Genomic DNA, 18,956 nt, shown 5'->3' on the forward strand with positions numbered 1-18,956 from the left:
AATGTTCGGTTGGGGTTCAGACCCTTCCAGTAAAAACGATCAGTCCCTATTCACATATTTCAAATTCTTTAAACGGAACAAAAGTAGTGCCACACAGATTCAGAACTAACTATGTATAGGTAGACGAAAGCGAAGGGCTATGATATGCCCGTGTCCGTGAGCCTTCCCGCCGTATATTGTGGCCATCCCAGGAGGATTGTCAGCAAAACTGAAGTTGCCACACCTGTGAGAACAGTGGTAGTTGTAGAAGTACATAAGTACTGTGGGCCGAAAAAGGAAATGAAAAAAGCAAATTAACAACAAAGAACCTGCAGCAGCTTAAAATCCACTTTGGAAATGGCACTAGTACTACAAACCCCACAATGCAGCACAGAGTTGAATAACAGTGAAAAGCCCCAGGTAACATCATGTGCTTGGAAAAGGGAGTGCCCTGCAATGATTAAGCTTCTACATACGTTTGTGCCCGTGAACAAGAAGAGAAGTCTTCGAAACGCGTTGGGCCTCATTCATGAAATAAAAAGGGAAAGGAAATGCCGGTTGCTGTTAATTTCTGCTCTGGAGTGCACCTTCGAATGCAGGAAGCTTTGTGAAACAATAACATTAACGGCGATTCCAGTCGTGAAGGCAGCACCACTCGTAAGTAAAGAGGCCACACAGACACAGAACTATTCACAGTCTGTGAAGAGGAGAGCAGCCTGGCTTATCAATTAACTGGCATTTTACTGACCTGTAGCCCACTGTGGGCCGAAAAAGGAAATGAAAAAAGCAAATTAACAACAAAGAACCTGCAGCAGCTTAAAATCCACTTTGGAAATGGCACTAGTACTACAAACCCCACAATGCAGCACAGAGTTGAATAACAGTGAAAAGCCCCAGGTAACATCATGTGCTTGGAAAAGGGAGTGCCCTGCAATGATTAAGCTTCTACAGACGTTTGTGCCCGTGAACAAGAAGAGAAGTCTTCGAAACGCGTTAGGCCTCATTCATGAAAAAAAAAGGGAAAGGAAATGCCGGTTGCTGTTAATTTCTGCTCTGGAGTGCACCGTCGAATGCAGGAAGCTTTGTGAAACCAGTACATAAATATATAAATATTGGCATTACATTTTTTTAATTTGGTTAATTGTTGCAGGAAACGTTGACTCAAATAGTCTATTGGCTACAGTGCTGATGAAATGTGGTACTTTTATCAAAGTTGCTGCCAGATGTCCAAATGAAACCTGATAAATTTGAAGAATTCGCTGAAGAATTAGAGGTTGACATCAGCAAGATGAGAATGTGAAACAAAATTATAACAAGCATTTACAATGCAACGGTCTCGCCTTTGCAAAAGTTAGAGCTATTGGCATTGTAAATGAACTTTTTTTTTATTTGTGTTGGTTTTGAAAACAGATAAATAAATGGCATTGTCATTTACAATGCCAATAGCTTAATCTCTCGCAAATGCGAGACCTATTGCATTTGCACCCCCTCACACAGAGCCACACACACAGAGCCACACACACACACAGAGCCACACACACAGACAGACACACATACACACACAGAGCCACACACATACACACACAGAGAGCCACACACATACACACAGAGCCACACACACACAGAGCCACACACACACAGAGCCACACACACAGAGCCACACACACAGAGCCACACACACACACAGAGCCACACACACACACAGAGCCACACACACACAGAGCCACACACACACACAGAGCCAAACACACACACAGAGCCACACACACACACAGAGCCACACACACACACAGAGCCACACACACAGCCACACACACACACACAGAGCCACACACACACACAGAGCCACACACACACACACACACACACCCACACACACAGAGCCACACACACACAGAGCCACACACACACAGAGCCACACACACACAGAGCCACACACACACAGCCACACACACACACACACAGAGCCACACACACACACAGAGCCACACACACACAGAGCGACACACACACAGAGCCACACACACAGAGCCACACACACAGCCACACACACAGAGCCACACACACACACGGAGCCACACACACACACGGAGCCACACACACAGAGCCACACACACACACACACACACACAGCCACACACACACGGAGCCCCACACACACGCAGAGCCACACACACGCAGAGCCACACACACACAGAGCCACACACACACAGAGCCACACACACACAGAGCCACACACACACAGCCACACACACACACACACAGAGCCACACACACACACAGAGCCACACACACACAGCTTCACAAACACACACGGAGCCACACACGCAGAGGTGAGGGTGACCGGGTGTGTGAGGGTGACGGGGTGTGTGAGGGTGACGGGGTGTGTGAGGGTGACGGGGTGTGTGAGGGTGACGGGGTGTGTGAGGGTGACTGGGTGTGTGAGGGTGACTGGGTGTGTGAGGGTGACTGGGTGTGTGAGGGTGACGGGGTGTGTGAGGGTGACTGGGTGTGTGAGGGTGACTGGGTGTGTGAGGGTGACTGGGTGTGTGAGGGTGACTGGGTGTGTGAGGGTGACTGGGTGTGTGATGGGGTGGGGAAGGTGAGGGAGGGTGAGAGTGCGTGAGGGTGAGAGTGCGTGAGGGTGAGAGGGTGTGTGAGAGTGAGAGGGTGTGTGAGGGTAAGAGGGTGGGGGAGGGTGAGGGGGGTTAGGGTAAGCAGGTGTGAGTGTGTGAGGGTGTGAGGGTGAGGGGTGTGTGAGGGTGAGGGGGTGTGTGAGGGTGAGGGGGTGGGTGAGGGGGTGTGTGAGGGTGAGGGGGTGTGTGAGGGTGAGGGGGGTGTGTGAGGGTGAGGTGTTGTCTGAGGGTGTGGTGTTGGGTGATAGGGAGGGTGAGAGGGTGGGTGAGGGTGAGAGGATGTGTGCGGGGGAGGGTGTGTGCGGGGCAGGGTGTGTGCGGGGCAGGGTGTGTGCGGGGGTGTGAGGGTGAGTAGGGGGTTGTGGGGGGGGGGTGAGGGTGAGTGGGGGGGTGTGAGGGTGAGTGGGGGTGTGTGAGGGTGAGGGGGTGTGAAGGTGAGGGGGTGTGAAGGTGAGGGGGTGTGAGGGTGAGGGGGTGTGAGGGTGAGGGGGTGTGGTACGGAGCTGCTCCTCATTGGTCCACTTTTTTCCTATGAGTTCTCCCTCGAAAGAAAATATTGTCGAAGTTTAGAAAACTAGGAACAGCATGATAAGAATGACGATACACTATTTTATAAACGAGCCGCAAGCAAATATCATAAGTTTAATGGCTGCGTTGAGCAATTTATAATCTAACAGCCTCGACAAATCTACTTCCCCACTCATTATGGTGAGTCGGATTTTAATAAAACAGATCTTGTGTTTATTCACAAGATGAAGGATCTTTAATGATGCCTTTAAATATTGTTTCGATCTGGTCACGTTTATTCTGTGTTCAGAGACGGAGCTCAAAACTCAGGTTACATCTACGATTGCTTTTGCTTCTCAGGAATACAGAGTTCGAGGATTTTGTACAGCGAACTGTAAACTCTATAGCTAATGAGTGAACTGAACAAACGTTTCAGTACTTATATACGCCTTTGTTTTGTAATTCTGTGTGATGAAAAAAATATTTTGGTATAATGAAAACCAATCCAAACACCTTACTGCTTAAATATGTTTCATGAATCCCAAATTATACAGATTGTTTATACACTATTTAGTTTTATAAGTAAGCCTGCCTGTTAATGGGAATGTTTTTGGCCATATCAGTGGAAAGTGTTGTCTGTAAATGACAGTGCACTACTACCACGTGCTTTAGTAATATATTTGTTAAAAATTAGTTTTTATGGATGAACTGAGAAACATGCCTGACCCCACCTTGATGACCATTCTATTAGTGATCTAAGAGGCTAGTCAGGGGTCATTTGAACCCTGTATGTGGGCTAGATTCCTAATATGCATAGAGTAAACATTTAGGGCCAGATGTAGGTAAATCACATTTACTGATTTTGAAATACCGAATATTACCGAATTTTACCGATTCGGTATTTCAAAATCGGTAAATGGGATGTACGTACCAACATCTGGATTTTTTACCGATTCCTTCAAATTCGGTATACCGAATCGGTATTTGCTATTGAATCCTATGGGCCTTGAAGCCCATAGGATTCAATTCAAATACCGATTCGTTACTTACCGAATCGGTAAATACCGAATTTGTCAAGGGTGCAGGGGGTGTCACTTTGACACCCTCTAGCACCCCCAAAACGGCCATGTGTGCAATGTGGCACACAGACATGCCCTAAGGGCACGTCTGTCTGTCACATGGCACATGAGTACATGCACAGATGTGCATGTACACAGGAATCGGTATTTTACCATGGATTTGTATTCCATGGTAAAATACCGATTCTGAAAGCCATGTGCCAATGGAAAATTGGCTACCCACATTTCAATCTTGCATTTTCGGTAATTTTACTGAATCGGTAAATATTACCGAATCGGTAAATTTACCGGTTCGGTAACTTTACCGATTGGCTATATGTAGCTAATCGGTAAAATTACCGAAAATGCCAGATTTAAGGGCCCCTACATGTCAATGGCCATTTACCGGTCGGTAACGGCCGAATTCGGTCGTTACCGGTCGGTAAATGGCTATTTTCGGCCACCTACATCTGGCCCGTAGTCTATTAAATGGAACCAAACAGGATTTTTTTTCCACAACAGGAATGCTGAGCTCTCATATTGGAAGGTGCTTTCATATGTAACATGAAAAAAAAGGTGTCTCTGCAAAATAATTTGCCTAGGATGGCATAATGAGACCAGTTTACGGGTCAAGTACATTACAGTTAGATAAAGTAGATTATTCAAGTCACTAGACCTGCAGTTCTAGTAACAGTTTTATGATTTTTACCGGCCTCTCAAAAATATTAGTGAGGCTAATAATGGTCCAAGGGAGATCTCTAAAATTGAATCTCCCTTTACGGGTCACAATGTATTCGGCCCGCCTTTTAACGCTAACTTAAGCCTATGCTCTAGGTTGAGTGATTTTGTTGTTGTTGATAAAATCATTAGGATTCAGATGAATCTACTGCCATTAAATTCTGCTGCTACCACTGAACCTTCTCCTAACTCCTTGATACCAACAGAAGGTAAGCTCTTGAGGATGAGCTGAAAAACTACTTTTCGAATTGCAAATCTGGCTTGCCCCTAGATCTGTCCCCCACGCATTCTCAGACAGATTGTGGATACCCTCTGCCTAGTTTATCTTGGTTTGTTTAGTTCCTCCTTGCAGTCAGGCATGGTTCCTAAAGATTGGTAGGGGTCAAGTGTAATTTCTCTCTTTGAAAAAACCAAATACAAACACTTCGGATCTCTTAAATTTTAGACCCGTCTCTCGCTCTCTTACCAGCTGCCTTAAAGTTTGAAAAAATCGTGAATACTCAACTCTGAGTTCTTGGGAGACATTCAGACTTCTACATCCCTCTCAATCTGGTTTTAGATCATGCCATTGCAAGGAAACTGCCCTATTGTGAATTACAGAATCTATTAAGATGACCATAGATCTTGTTCTTAGTGCCGCCTTATTTTCTCAGTGACTTTCATTTTTGTTTCTCATGATATTGTACGTAGTGCCGCCTTTATTTCATTAGACCTTTCAGCAACTTTCAGCACGGTTTCTCATGATAACGTACTCCAACGCCTAGTAGCAATCGGGGTGGGAGGATCGTCACTGATTTGGTTTAATTTCTTTCTGAACCACTTATTCTCTTTTCCTGGCCTTACTCTTCTTGCCTATTGCTTGTATCATTTCTATAAGTTCTTCGTTGGTATGGCTCCTTCTCTCTTTGCAGCTTCCTTTTATTTTTTTATGTGCTTGTTATGCTATTTTGTTCTGAGTGTTCTGTAGCCTCTTTGGACTTTGTGTCCAAATTCAATATACTGCTATTGCAATTCTGGGTGGTGGGACCTCATCTTGACTCGCAGAATACGTGACTCCTTTTATATTCATCTTATTTCCAGTGAATTATTTTATTCTCCCGTTTAGTAATCCCAATTTTGAGGGAATACTGCTTCATTCAATATATGGTTTACTAACAACTGTGTATCTGGAGCCTCTAGCTTTATTCCTTGATCTTGCTTAATGCCACTGTGTTGGAAGCTGGCTCTGTATATGGTATGCCATTAGTTGGTAATACCGTGCACAGAGTCCAGGGGTTCCCCAAAAGTGTACAGGGCTCAATGCAAAACCCCAAGATCTCTAATAGTGGTAGTGTGGGCGAGCAGCCTTAGGCCTAACACAGAGGACTGTAAGACATGTATTTGGCACACATGATCAATAAAGGACACACGACCCAACTAGGAGATCAAGACTAATTTTATACAATTCTACTTTGTTTGCACTTTATTTTAAGACCCAGGTCTTCGTAATTAGGTAAGTACGTTTTTAATTAAACATACATTTCACTTTAAAAAATCAACACTTTTTCAAACTGTCCTATATTATCCTATGGGGAAAACAATAGTGCGGTTAAACAGGTGAGTATCGAACTTACAAATTCAGTCTTCGGAGTCAAAAGTAAGCAAGGGCCGGGGATCAGGTAGGTGCCAAAACTGCACCACCAGCGTGTGGCACGGGGCGGCTGTGTACAGAGGTCAAAATCTGAGTTTGACCCAATGCCTTCCAATAGAGATGGGGGGGGGGGGGGTTGCCTGGAGCCTCATTGCTTGCAGGTAAGTAAATCAGTTGCAGGGAACAGGCTTTGGGGGTTAGCACAAGCACTGGGGCAGAAACCAGCACCAAACATACACCACCAGCGGCACAGGAGCGGCCGGGTGCAGGGTGCAAATTCGACGTCAGACGCCCAGTGATTTTCAACCAGGATTTTCTTGATGTAAATGAAGCTACAGGATGGGCACCGGAGGAAGACCAACAGCAGCAGAGGTAAGTAGGGTTCTAGGGGCACCATCGGTTCAGCTCACCAAGGTCCAGGAGCTTTGGGTGCAGGGGTGCCTTTTGATATCAGAATCTTCTTACTGGAGCCAGTTGGAGGCAGAGCTTCTGGATTCACACTGCAGGTGCTGTCCTGAATGGCAAGAAAGGTCAGCCAATGCTGGACAGGAGATCAGGATCGCTGGGAAGACTTCACTGCACAGGTTAGCCGATGTGGGCGTCTGGTGCAGACTGGACTGGGGGCGCGGATCTGCCTGGATCGTGAATATTTGCTGTTGATTTCTTCTGGACATGTCTTCTATCCACATGAGATTTGGAGTATTTGTTGAAGACCACAGTCCTCCCAGGGTTTTTTGTGGTTGTTGTTGCAAGAAAGGTCGCAGGGTCATTGAAGCAAGAGATAGGCCGGTAGGGCTGGGGCAAGGCAGTTTTCGTCTTCTGTCTTGTGCTGCAGGGCGTCTTCTTTCTTCTTAGGTCGCTGCAGATATTAATGATGATTGTATATATACTGCTACACTCCATGTATGCTTAAATAAGACAACTCCTGTTTATGGAGATGTAACCTGTAAGATTGCACACTTTCGGTTAGGTACTATGTTAGCTGCATTGATTTATTCAGTATAAGGATATAAGAGGGTTTCTCTGTTCCTTATTTCCAAAATGATTCAACTGAGTGAATTTCTCTGTCTGCAGTTATCTAGTAGCATGCTTAGAGTTAACATTTATAAAGAGAGAGTATATTTTAGTGTCAAACCTGTGATTTCTCGGGCATCGGATTCTGAAAGTCTGACTTGGCCGAGTGTCTATGCGGAGGGACCTGCATGGTGGGCATCCCTGGCATTTCATGGATGAGAGGGAGAGTGAACTTTATTTCCTACAAGCTTCAAATAACCACTTTGAATGAGAAATCTACCCAAGGGCATATTTCATTACTTTTACAAAGGGTGACCCTAGATTTTAAGGCAGAACACTTACTGTAGAACCAGAAGACTGGTTGCAATCGTGGCTTACACATTTGACAAATTCTGTGATTCTGACGTGATCAATTGAATTTTGTGTGCCTTAGTTGCTTCATTTGCCAGACGAGTATCCAAAAGTCTGCCCCGTTATTACCACTGGGTTGAAACTGCTTGCATATCATCCGCTCTCCTAGCTTCTCAAACTTGTGTTTGTCATGGGCGGACAGCTAAAACGCATAAATGCATCAAAATCCCTAGCAATTACTGTGGGTACTTTCCATTTCATCCCGCTCCCTTCATTGGTTTATTTGGACCCAACATATGTTGCATCACACGAAGAGTGCTGTACTGCCATTCACATACACTATCTGGTTTTGTGTATATCCACTCCCTGGTCTTGAATATTCAGTCACTGCTTTTAAGGTGTTGAAATATTTAGTATTGTTTGGTTTGTGTAGCTGTATTTACTGATTTGGGTACACTATTGCCTGTACTGTTCTGAACACATGCAACCACAGGTGTGTTTTGGATGCATAGCTGAGGTGAAGTCCCTGAGGTACAGTAAGTTTTCTAGAAGATGTCTGGCCATACCAGTGCTACTTCTGTATTTTGTTCTCTGTCTCAAGTGGAACAGAGGCACTATAACAGCGGAATTAATCCAGAGTAATTACCAGTGGTTCATGTTAAAGAATTTTTATCCTTTACTTAAATTCTGTCTTTTTTCCTGTAAAATGAGGTACAGACCAGTGTGGGATTGAGTGATCTTGTAACTTGCAGACTTCTGGGAATGTAATGCTTTGTCCTAGGCTGTTTTCTGTTATAGACCTGTCTTTTGCTCCTCTCTATTGACAGCTTCCGTGTTCTGTGTGAGTCTGGATCCCCAACAGAGCGCCCTGGCAGTCACAGGTGGTGAGGACGACAAGGCCTTCGTGTGGCGTGTGAGTGACGGGGAGCTGCTCTTCGAATGTTCAGGTAATTTCTTTTCCAGACATGCTGGGGGTGGCATTGATGGTGTTCATGAAAACTTTTGAGTTTTCATGATTTGTTGTGATATTCGCGAGTGAACAATCCGAACACTGCCAACTGAATTCCTCCTAGGTGCTTCCTCACAGAAAAAGAGATGTGGTTAGAAGAATCATTTTTCAGTTTCTTTTCAAATGCCGGTGTTTTTTCTTTGTGGTGGTTGTTGGCTGAAAGTCTGTTTCATAGTATTTTGGGTGCAAAGCAGTTTCTAACTTTCCACTTGAATTGTCGTCTCAGAACTTAGGGTAGTATTTAGTGAGCAGAACAGTTACACTGGGGTTTATTTTGCAACAAAGTGCTTAAGTGCTTTTCTTGTTTGTGAGGCAGAGGGTGTTGATGGTGAAGACAGTGTGGAATATGTAGGGTGGAGATGAACCGAGTGAAAGGAGTTTCCCTGATACTATTCTTGATACAGCTTTCGGGATTACTTATAAGACGGCCATATCATCGCTTTTTGCTAATAACTTTTGATATGTGAGGAGTAGAACACGGCGCACAAATTTAGTTTTGAATTCATATTTTTTGTTACATGAATACTGTCAAACATATAATATTCTTTTAAGACCGTTCTCTTGACTAATAAAATCCTTCATTTAAAATATTCGTAAACACAGTCTGTATCTTTATTCAGACCATAGAAGCCAGATGCATTTCAAAATGTTGTACCGTTTATACCTGGTGCTTTGTGTTTGGAGAATGTTGTGTGTCTCGAGATCCCTGAAGTGATGGGTGGGGGTAGCAGAGGCACCCAAACATATTTTAATGGACATTAGGTAGATGCCAATAAATTCTTTAGTATCAAATATAATGGCAGGGTACTTTACAAACAATAAATGATGCTTGCTAGTATCTTTTCGGATGTCTGATTAAAAATAGTTACCTCCTTTGTGCGAACTTGGTTTCGATCAGCACAATACCCCCACTAACCCAACTCTAATTTGTGTTACAGAGCAGTTGCTGAATGGCTATCCATAAACATTTTCAATATGTGTGGTCAATCTTAAATGTTAGTTTTTTCTTTTCAGTAATTAGAATCTGGACTGCCTCCACTAGTGGTGTGTCCGAGACGTGCATCACACTCAGTAGAAATTTGAATTTAGAACAAGCAAACGCAGGCTTGAATATGAGTCAAAACACCCTTATCGTTTTCCCATTGTTCTTGAGTTGTGTTCTATTTCCTGAACATGTAGTAGAACAAGTATCAATTTGTGGGATTATGCACACCACAGTAAATCAGGTCTGTTCCACTTAATATTGTCCATTGTCTAAATTACCAGCAGTTCACCCCAAAAAACATAATTCTGACCTTTGTTCAAGTTGCTTTGGAATCATCTTTAGAAGGCTGCACAGGAGACTGACACAACAGTAGCGTTGCTAGTCTTCTTAATCAACACCACAGTGTGCATCTCTTTGCTGGCTGTTGGATGTTCTGCTTCTGCTGTAGAAGCTGTCCCCACTTATTGGAAGAGGGATGGCTTTTGGCAGGGCAAAAGTAATCTTGCAGTAAAAACAAATAGTCTTACCTTATATGCCCATCTGAAATGTCTGTAGAGGCATTGTAGTTCCATCATTATCGCTTGTGTTAGATTTACAGTTAATTTATCCACGCATATCATATGAACCCCTGGAGAGAGATCTCTTAGGTGGCAGACAACATGGTGATGCACGCAGAAGTGGGAAGGGTACAATTCTGGTCTCTGTAGAAGTTGTGAGGGTGTTATCTTGTTTTTGTGCAAATGGCTAATGCACTGATGTCCATTTTTGGGAGTTATATTTTCTGTGCCTGCTTTTAAAATGTTATCCTTAATAGTATGGATTGTGTAGCACATATCCTGTCATCATCTTATCTGCTGTTGTCTTTTTTTGCCTATTGTTTTTTGGCTCCAGGTCACAAAGACTCGGTGACCTGTGCAGTCTTCAGCCATGATTCCACCTTGGTGGCTACTGGGGACATGAGTGGCCTTCTCAAGGTGTGGAGCGTGGAAACTAAGCAGGAAGTGTGGTCATTTGAAGTTGGGGACTTGGAGGTAAGAACGCTCTTCCAGACACGCTTGACTGGTTTCTACAGAATGATTCTTCCATATCCCTTTTGAATAGAGAAGAAAGACCCTTTATATCTGCCCAGCACATATGGTTTCCCCATAAACTTCTTTGCTTCCTGCATTTCATTGGAAAACCGCAAAGTGATCTGGTTACATCATTGCATAAGCAATGAGGTTAGGGAGTTAGCGGTGTCACTTTGGTCTCCCTGTTGGGAGATTAATGTGCTTGTTCCCTTTTATTTGTTACTTCCCTCTCTGCTCTTGAATTATCTCTGACCAAATGACCTATTTTCTCCTGAATAACAGCCTTTCCATGCCATACCCCATTCTCTGGTTCTTATTTACAGTAGAACGGTTATAATCCTTGTTAGTGTGACCCGATAAGTTAGCTGACATGGATTTGTGGCCGATTTGAGATTTCATTTGTCTCAGGCCAATCAAACTAACTGCATTATCGAAGCAGCACCCTACATTTCAGTATGTCGTGCTGCTACATGATTCACATTATTATTACGTAGCGGTCTCTTGTGAAGAGTACATGAATGGTGGCGCCCTCTGGTTAACCCCTTCGACCACAGTGACGTTTCCATCTTTTCAGCTTGTTCAGATCCTCCTCTTCAGGAATGGGTGGGTAGGGAGGGTTTCCATTTGCATTGGGTAGGTGACACTACTGGTTACCAATATGCTTATCGGGGATATTAAGTCTAAGTCACCGAGCAAATGCATACGCATCTGGTCTTTATTTATTCTTTGCTTTTATTGTGCTTTAAGAACTTTTCTCATTCTGTTAGTGTGATCTTGCATTTTTGCTCTGTACCCTATCAGATCTACTGCATGTTTGTTCTAATATATTCTATGCAAAGTAAGTGCACAATTTAAAGCCAAATTAACAATTCTGACTTCCTACAGCATCTGGTCTGATGTGTTTTCCATTCGTTTCCACTGTTGCGGATGTGGCATCACAGCCCATTTTGTTTTTTTCCTGCTACTATGCCATGGAGTGTTTGCCTCTGTAACCTTTTTTTGGGATATTGCCCTGCTCTTCACAAGGACTGTGTTCCCAGTTATTTCAATGGTGTTCCTTTGCATGAGACCTATGTGCCCTTTGTGGAGCATGTCTTCTGTTCAATGAGTGTCCTTTCTGTGTGTGAGTTCAGTTTCCTCTTCTAAGTCTTCCATCTGTGTTCTCAGTGGATGGAGTGGCACCCTTGTGCCCATGTCTTGCTGGCTGGCACAGCTGATGGTGGTTCTTGGATGTGGAAGATTCCCAGTGGAGAATGCAAAACCCTGCAAGGACCCAACTGCCCGGCTACCTGTGGCCAAATCCTTCCTGATGGTAAGAAAAAATAAACAGGGCAGGTATTTTTGTTTTGACACTGTTGGATGAGGGATTATTCCACCTTCCTTAGACATCTGTGTGATGATGATGATGATGATGTTGGTTCAAAATTCCAGCGATAATGCTGTGTGCCATTCAACTAGAGAATAGTTTGTCTATCTTCCTACTAGTTGATGAGTCTTATTTAGCTGACAAACTGCTGTTCGTACAGGCAATCATGCCATTCCTTCACCACCATTACATTTACTTAAAACACACCATTCCTATTCTGGATTGATGCCTTCTTGTTGAATATCAGCCATCTACAAACCTACCACAGTTTAAGTACCAGCTCAGACAAGTCACCTGCGAGTATCGCACCCTCTAACTTGTACCCACTGATCTTTATCATAAACCTAGTACTGATGCGGTCAATGTTCATAAACTCTGATGTCTTGTCCAACAAATATGTAGTCAGCATGAAGTTATGACAACAGACACCACTACAAAACTTGATCTGTATTCAAACCCCTGTACTTTTCTCCCTCTCTATCATCTATGCCCCTTATGACTTGTTTCCTATGTTATTTAATTTGCTCTATTAACAGATGTATTTATGTAACACTGTTTTTGTCTATTCTATGTTTTCTCTAGTAACTCATGCAACTATGTAAAACTGTTCTTTTGTAACAATATTCCTCATGTAAAGCACCCTGATACCCCTGGGTCTAGCCAGCGCTATATAAAATAAATAAATAAGCTACATCCAGGCCTCTTCTAGCCCTTTTATAAACCATTGAAAAAGTGAATTTGTGCCAACCACTTGAAACGCACACTAATCAAAATAGAGGTTTGCGCACAGCTTATGGCTTACATCCATTGGACGTGAACAGTATTTGAAAATCTTAGAATGATCCTGGGATACAAACTTTGAATACACACAGGCATCCACCGTGGGCAAAACCTGATTTCGTCCAAAGGCATTTGAAAATAATCTGTCCCTATTTGTTCTTGCATTCTATTGTGGCACCTTAAGACTGCAGAACTCCGTTGCACAACTAAAAGCCTTTCTTCCAAAAATCTTTTGGTAGAATTGCCAAAATGGTCTGTTGCATCCAGGCAAGTGGTACCAGAGAAATATCCGAGGTTCCACTTTGGAAGCCCGATCATTAATTTTATCCAGCATTATGTGCTAGATATTTACAAGCCGTAATTTATTAACGTAAGTGAAATGCTAACTTACCTTTTTAGCCCAGCAGATCTGTAATCTATTTCATTGGTGAGCCTGATTGCCAGAGGTACAGACCCTTAAACCAGCAGTAAAGGCAGACTCGACACTTATCGGACTGGCATCCAGTGTGATTTATTTACTCGTATTGCGGGTTCATCTGTGTTGTGTTTGCAGACTGAAGCCTTCCTCTGATGTGCAGTGGGACGGCATATATACTCTCCAGTCAATATGGTTTTGAACCTCTAAGCCTGTTTGTAAATCTGACTTTGGTTTCTCTACAGGGAAGAAGGCTGTAGTGGGGTACGAGGACGGGACGGTCCGAATCTGGGATCTGAAACAGGCCAGCTCTGACCATGTCTTGAAAGGTATGCATGCATGTGCCCGAGTGCTTGACTGCCAGCCAGGCTCAGTGCATCTGTCATAAAATGTTTATATTTATTTATTTAGTGTTTTATAGAGCGTCGGACCAGACCTGTGAGGGTATCAAATTGCTTTACAGTAGTATCGGGTGGGATAACAGGGCAAAGGGGGAGGAGAGCAGAAGGGATAGGGAACAAATAGAAAGATACAGTAAATGGCAAGACAAACAATCATAATATCCGACTACCTATTGGGATGGGAACAAAATGATAGAATAAGCTAGAAAAGCAGTCTCAGCACCCTGGAGGATTGTTCGGAAGAGCCGGGTGGTTAACATTAGGAGAGCGGGCCAAGTAATAATGCCGTAACGATAGGTAAAGTCAGGTTACGGAGGTGAATGTAACGTGAGCATTAGGAGAGGAATTTTCCCATTAGGAAAGTTTGGGTCTCCTTTTTGAAGTGCGCTAGAGATGTTGTTCTTCTGATGGCGGTTGGGAGTGAGTTCCATACTCTTGGTGCGGCCCCGGAGAAAGCCCTATTGTACGTTTATTTATTTTTTCTTGAAGCGTGCACGTTGGAGCAAAAGGACACCTTAAATTGGATTCTGGCCTCAAGAGGAAGCCAGTTCAGAGCTTTAAGGTGGGGCGAGATATGGTCGAACTTCTTAGAGCCAGTTAGAAGTCTGGCAACGGCGTTGAGGCAGGCTTTCAAGGGTGCCAGAGAGATCTTGGGTAGGCCTGCGAGGGTGGAGCAACCATATCCTGGTCTAGAAATGACTAGAGCCTGAATTGCCGATTTTAGATCTGGGGGGTCAAGGAAAGGTTTCAGGTTTCTTAGGTAGTTCAAATCAAATCTGGCAGTTTTGGCCATCGTGTTTATATGGCCCAGCATGTTCAGGTTGCCATCTAAGGTAATTCCTAGGGATTTAGCAGAGTCCACAATTGTAGGATAGCAGTTTAGCGCTGTGATAGCCTTGATCCAAACTCGAATGTCTGTATTGGCGATAGGTGGTGAGATTAAGAGGAACTCTGTCTTTTTGGCATTGAGTTTAAGCTGGTTTGATGTGAGCCAGTGAACCGTCAGTTTCAGGGCCTCATTCAGGGAGCGGATTTCCTCTGGAGAAGAGATTTTTATGTAGAGCTTTGTGTCGTTGGCATACCTGTGGTAGGGGATATTGGCAGTACACAGCACCTCTGAGTGGTTAGAGGTAAAGATTGAAAAGGGTAGGGGACAAGGTTGATCCTTGAGGGACTCCAACTGTGATCGGAGAGGAAGCGGATGGGTTGCCTTTGATCAGGACTCTCTGTGAGCGATTCTGGAGGAAGGACCTAAACCACGCCAGAACGGTGCCATCCAGGCCCATCCTAAGTTTGAGGCGATTCAGGAGAATTTCGTGGTTAACAGTGTCAAAAGCCGAGGTTAGGTCAAGGAGGATCAAGAGACAGGTTTTGCCTTGTTCAAGGGCTTGAAGGGCATCATCCACAATGTGGAGGAGTGTGGTTTCCATACTGTGGCCAGGTTTGAAACCAGATTGCAAGTCATCCAGAAGGTGGAAGTTGGAGATGTGTTGGCTCAGCTGTTGCTGTACACATTTTTCCAGCACTTTAGCTGGGAGAGAGGTGTTTGAGATAGGTCTATAGTTGTCAGGAGAAGCCAAATCTAGTGTAGGTTTTTTTAAGATGGGGACAACCAGGCCGGCTTTGAGAGAGTCAGGAATCGATCCCTGTAGGAGGGAGGAGTTGATTATTGTCGTCCAAGAGGGGATGATAGCCTGAGAGACAGTCGACAAGACAGTTTGACGGGAGAGGGTTGTTGAAGTGGTTGTTGGGGCTTAAAGAGGAAAGGATTTTTGAGACAGATTGTTCATCATAGACTTTGAAGTTGGACCATAATGCTTGGTTTTTGAGGGAGGTCTGGGAGGACAGTGCGGAGTGTGGAGGAAGAACCGGAGGGGTTTGGGAATAGGTAGCAGACATGAGTTCCTTTCCTAGGGCAGAGATTTTATCACAGAAGAAGGAGAATTGCTCGCATGGGATTGGAGATATAGATGTTTCTTTGGAAGACTTAGCTAGTTTGTTAGATTGGTGTTTGACCAACTCGAATAATTTACAAGGTCTATTCTTAGCGTTATCCAGTTCTGTTCTGAAGAATTCTTTTTTTGAGTTGATGATATTTTCGTTATAGACGTTTCTGCCTTGCCAGAGAAGTTTAAGATGGTCTGCGGAAGGGTACTTTTTCCAGTTCCGTTCTGTTTGCCGGAGGGACCTTCTCTCTCATTGTTAAGGGATCCGTTGAACCAAGGGTTCCTGTCTTTGATCTGTGTTCTTTTCAGTTTTAGCGGAGCAAGGTCCTCAATTATATTGGATATCGTTGTGGAATAGTGTTCAGTGAGGGTGTCGACCGTGGTGATATTGGGGGGGGGGGGGGATGCACGCACAGCAGGCAGCCAGTTTCTTGGTGTCTCTGATCCATCTTTTGGGGATCAACGGTTGCGGTGTCCATATCTTGTGAGTGCCAGGCAGACAGAAGGTGATAGCGTGGTGGTCAGACCAGTCGCAAGGATCTATGGAGGTAAGTTTGACCACAGATTCCTTAGAGATGATGCAGTCTAGAATGGCATCTTTCGAGTGAATAGAGAGGGAGCAGGCTTGGGTGAGGGATTGGTCGGCCAAGAAGTCTCTGATGGCATTGACCTGCGGGTCCTTGGGGTCATCGCAGTGAAAGTTGAAGTTGCCAAGAAAAATGTCATTGGAGTTATGGGAGGCCTTGGCTGTGATGATTTCCATGAGGTAGTTTGTGAAGGTGTCATTCTGGCCTGGGGGGTAGTAGAAGTTGTGCAGCCTGCACTGAAGGGAGGTGCTGTTGCAGACGGAGAGGGCAAGATATTCTCAGGAATCCATAGGTTCGGCTAGAAGTTCAGTGAGAAGGAGTTTGGAGCGGTAGATGCAGGCAATGCCACCCCTTTTTTTGTGATTGCCTATCCAGCCTTACGATGTGATAGTTTGGCGGGACTAGAAGGTCTAGGCAGGATTCAGTCAGGATTGCTACGTCTGTGTTTAGGTTGAGGATGAGATTGGCTAAATCAGCGGCATGCTTTACCGCAGAGCGGCAGTTGATAAGGAGACCGGATAAAGGGGGGGCGGTATGCGTGTTGTGACTAGGGGCGGAGGTTGGGACTAGCGCTAGGTTACTGTTAACTAGCCCTCTGTTGCGGAGAGTAGCTGATCTAAAGGGATTGATTTCAACCGTGCGTATAGGTTGTTCTGTCTTCGGGTCAGAGGAGCATAAGGATTCATAGCTAACGAGGAGGTCTGCAATTTCATCCTCAGAGTTCCAGAGGGCTGGTCGTAGCAGGGGTAGGTTTGTAGGTTAGGCAAAGGGCCTGTAAATTATCTTGGTGGGATTGCCCCAGAATCCAGCCTCTTATTCGAAATGGCCGCAGATTTTGTGTAGAGCTCTCAATGCCGAGTGACCGTGTGCCACCACTATTTATAACTTTCAGCTTTTTCTCATGTCTAACTACCTCCTATGACAGGACCCGTTAAGGTAGATTGCATAGAGTACTCTTCAAGGGTATTACATTTTTTATAAATATTTAAAAACGGGAAGAATGTGGATGTATTTTTTAAACGCTACATTAAAATGCCAACAAATAGCCAATTTTAATCTCGTTATGTTGATGGTTAATAAACAAAGGGGCAGGGAATTGATTGTGAAGCTGGGGCTACAGTACACATTTTCTTTAGTTCGTTTCAATATTTTAGCCACTTGACTGCATCCCCCAGGGTAAGGCATGAGCAAGGTTGATTCGAATCATGAAGGATAAAGTGGTCTTGTCTAAGGAAAAATTCTAAGGGGCTCCTTTCAATGTCGGGACGTCGCAGTGGAAGTGAAACCGCCCAACAAGTAGCCAGCAGTTCTACTCCCGGTATTCTGATGCGACCGCCAGCACGGCGATTGGAAATGTGCCTTTTCCAGTTGCAGCTTGTGCCACGGCATTAAAAAGGGCCGCAGCACAAGCTGCAATTGGAAAGGGCATATTTTACACATCCATGTCCCTTGTGCCAGTCACCACGCGGTGCCAGGCACACTGCGCATGGATGGGTTGGGGGGCACCACATGTGCCCCCCAGACCCATAGCGGAGGGCCAGGAGAGACTGGGGCACCTGCTAGTGGCCATCAAATTCCTTTTCTGTCTGCCATTTAATAGCGGTTAGACCGCCATGAAAAGGCAGAGGGAAACGGGCATTGTAATCCCTATGCATGTGCCTGAGCAGGCACCGCCCCTATTGTAGGGATCACTGTCCATCCACTGCACCGACTGGCTTAAGAAGCCCGTCAGAAAAGCAGCAGTCGGTCCCCCCGCTCAATGCCTCAGACTGATCAGAATCCAGGGGTCAGACTACTCATTTAGATGTTGATGGGCCTGCCATCGACGGCGGGCCCACCGACATCGGCTTAAGCCCTTATGTCTTTTGATGTAGAGATGAAATGCAAAGATGCTTTGAATTCACTCTGTGTGCATAACATTATAGATCAATGTTTTACTGTTCTTTGTGTCTTAAGGCTTAAGGTCATTTAAACAGTAAACGTGAACTCTGCTACTCGATTGATCTAGATTTGTGTAGCCTATTATTTCTATGGCATATTTCTGTAGCTTGGTTGCAGGAATAAACATTGAGCAGAGTTGTGATGGGAACTGCTACTGTATGCTTGTTACTTGCATCTGGGGATTTCTTGAGGAAGACTTGCATGATATCACTAATGCTGACCGTAAAGAGCTGGCAGTTTAAGATGCAGGGACATTAACCACATCATAGTCATGTACCCTTTAATTACTGGTACTGATGCTTTGCCATTTTCCAATGAATGACAAGTGTTCTCTCCATGCTGCAACAGGTCAGGACAGCCACCAGGGGCCACTAACTTGTGTGGCCAGTAACAAAGATGGAAGCTTGGTTCTTACCGGGTCTGTGGACTGCAGCACTAAACTGGTGAACACTGCTAGTGGAAAAGTGAGTGTCACATCCTGTATTAATTTTTCTTCGGTAGAATATAGACTCAGATGGGATGCGTGGGTAAGAGTCAGTTCTT

The 18,956-nt window shown here is 44.5% G+C and overlaps 1 protein-coding gene across 1 annotated transcript in view; it reads left to right on the plus strand.

Annotated features, from left to right (window-relative positions):
• AAMP (angio associated migratory cell protein) overlaps positions 1-18,956 on the plus strand; it is a 102,108-nt gene that overhangs the window by 26,653 nt on the left and 56,499 nt on the right. Inside the window, exons 3-7 of the mRNA XM_086954471.1 lie at positions 8,741-8,860; positions 10,799-10,938; positions 12,145-12,289; positions 13,784-13,867; positions 18,762-18,877. Coding sequence (XP_086810597.1) covers positions 8,741-8,860; positions 10,799-10,938; positions 12,145-12,289; positions 13,784-13,867; positions 18,762-18,877 — 605 coding nt within the window. The remainder of the gene's footprint in view (positions 1-8,740; positions 8,861-10,798; positions 10,939-12,144; positions 12,290-13,783; positions 13,868-18,761; positions 18,878-18,956) is intronic.

This window comes from Lissotriton vulgaris, chromosome 2_1 (assembly GCF_964263255.1).
Source record: "Lissotriton vulgaris chromosome 2_1, aLisVul1.2, whole genome shotgun sequence".
Lineage (NCBI taxonomy): Eukaryota > Metazoa > Chordata > Amphibia > Caudata > Salamandridae > Lissotriton > Lissotriton vulgaris.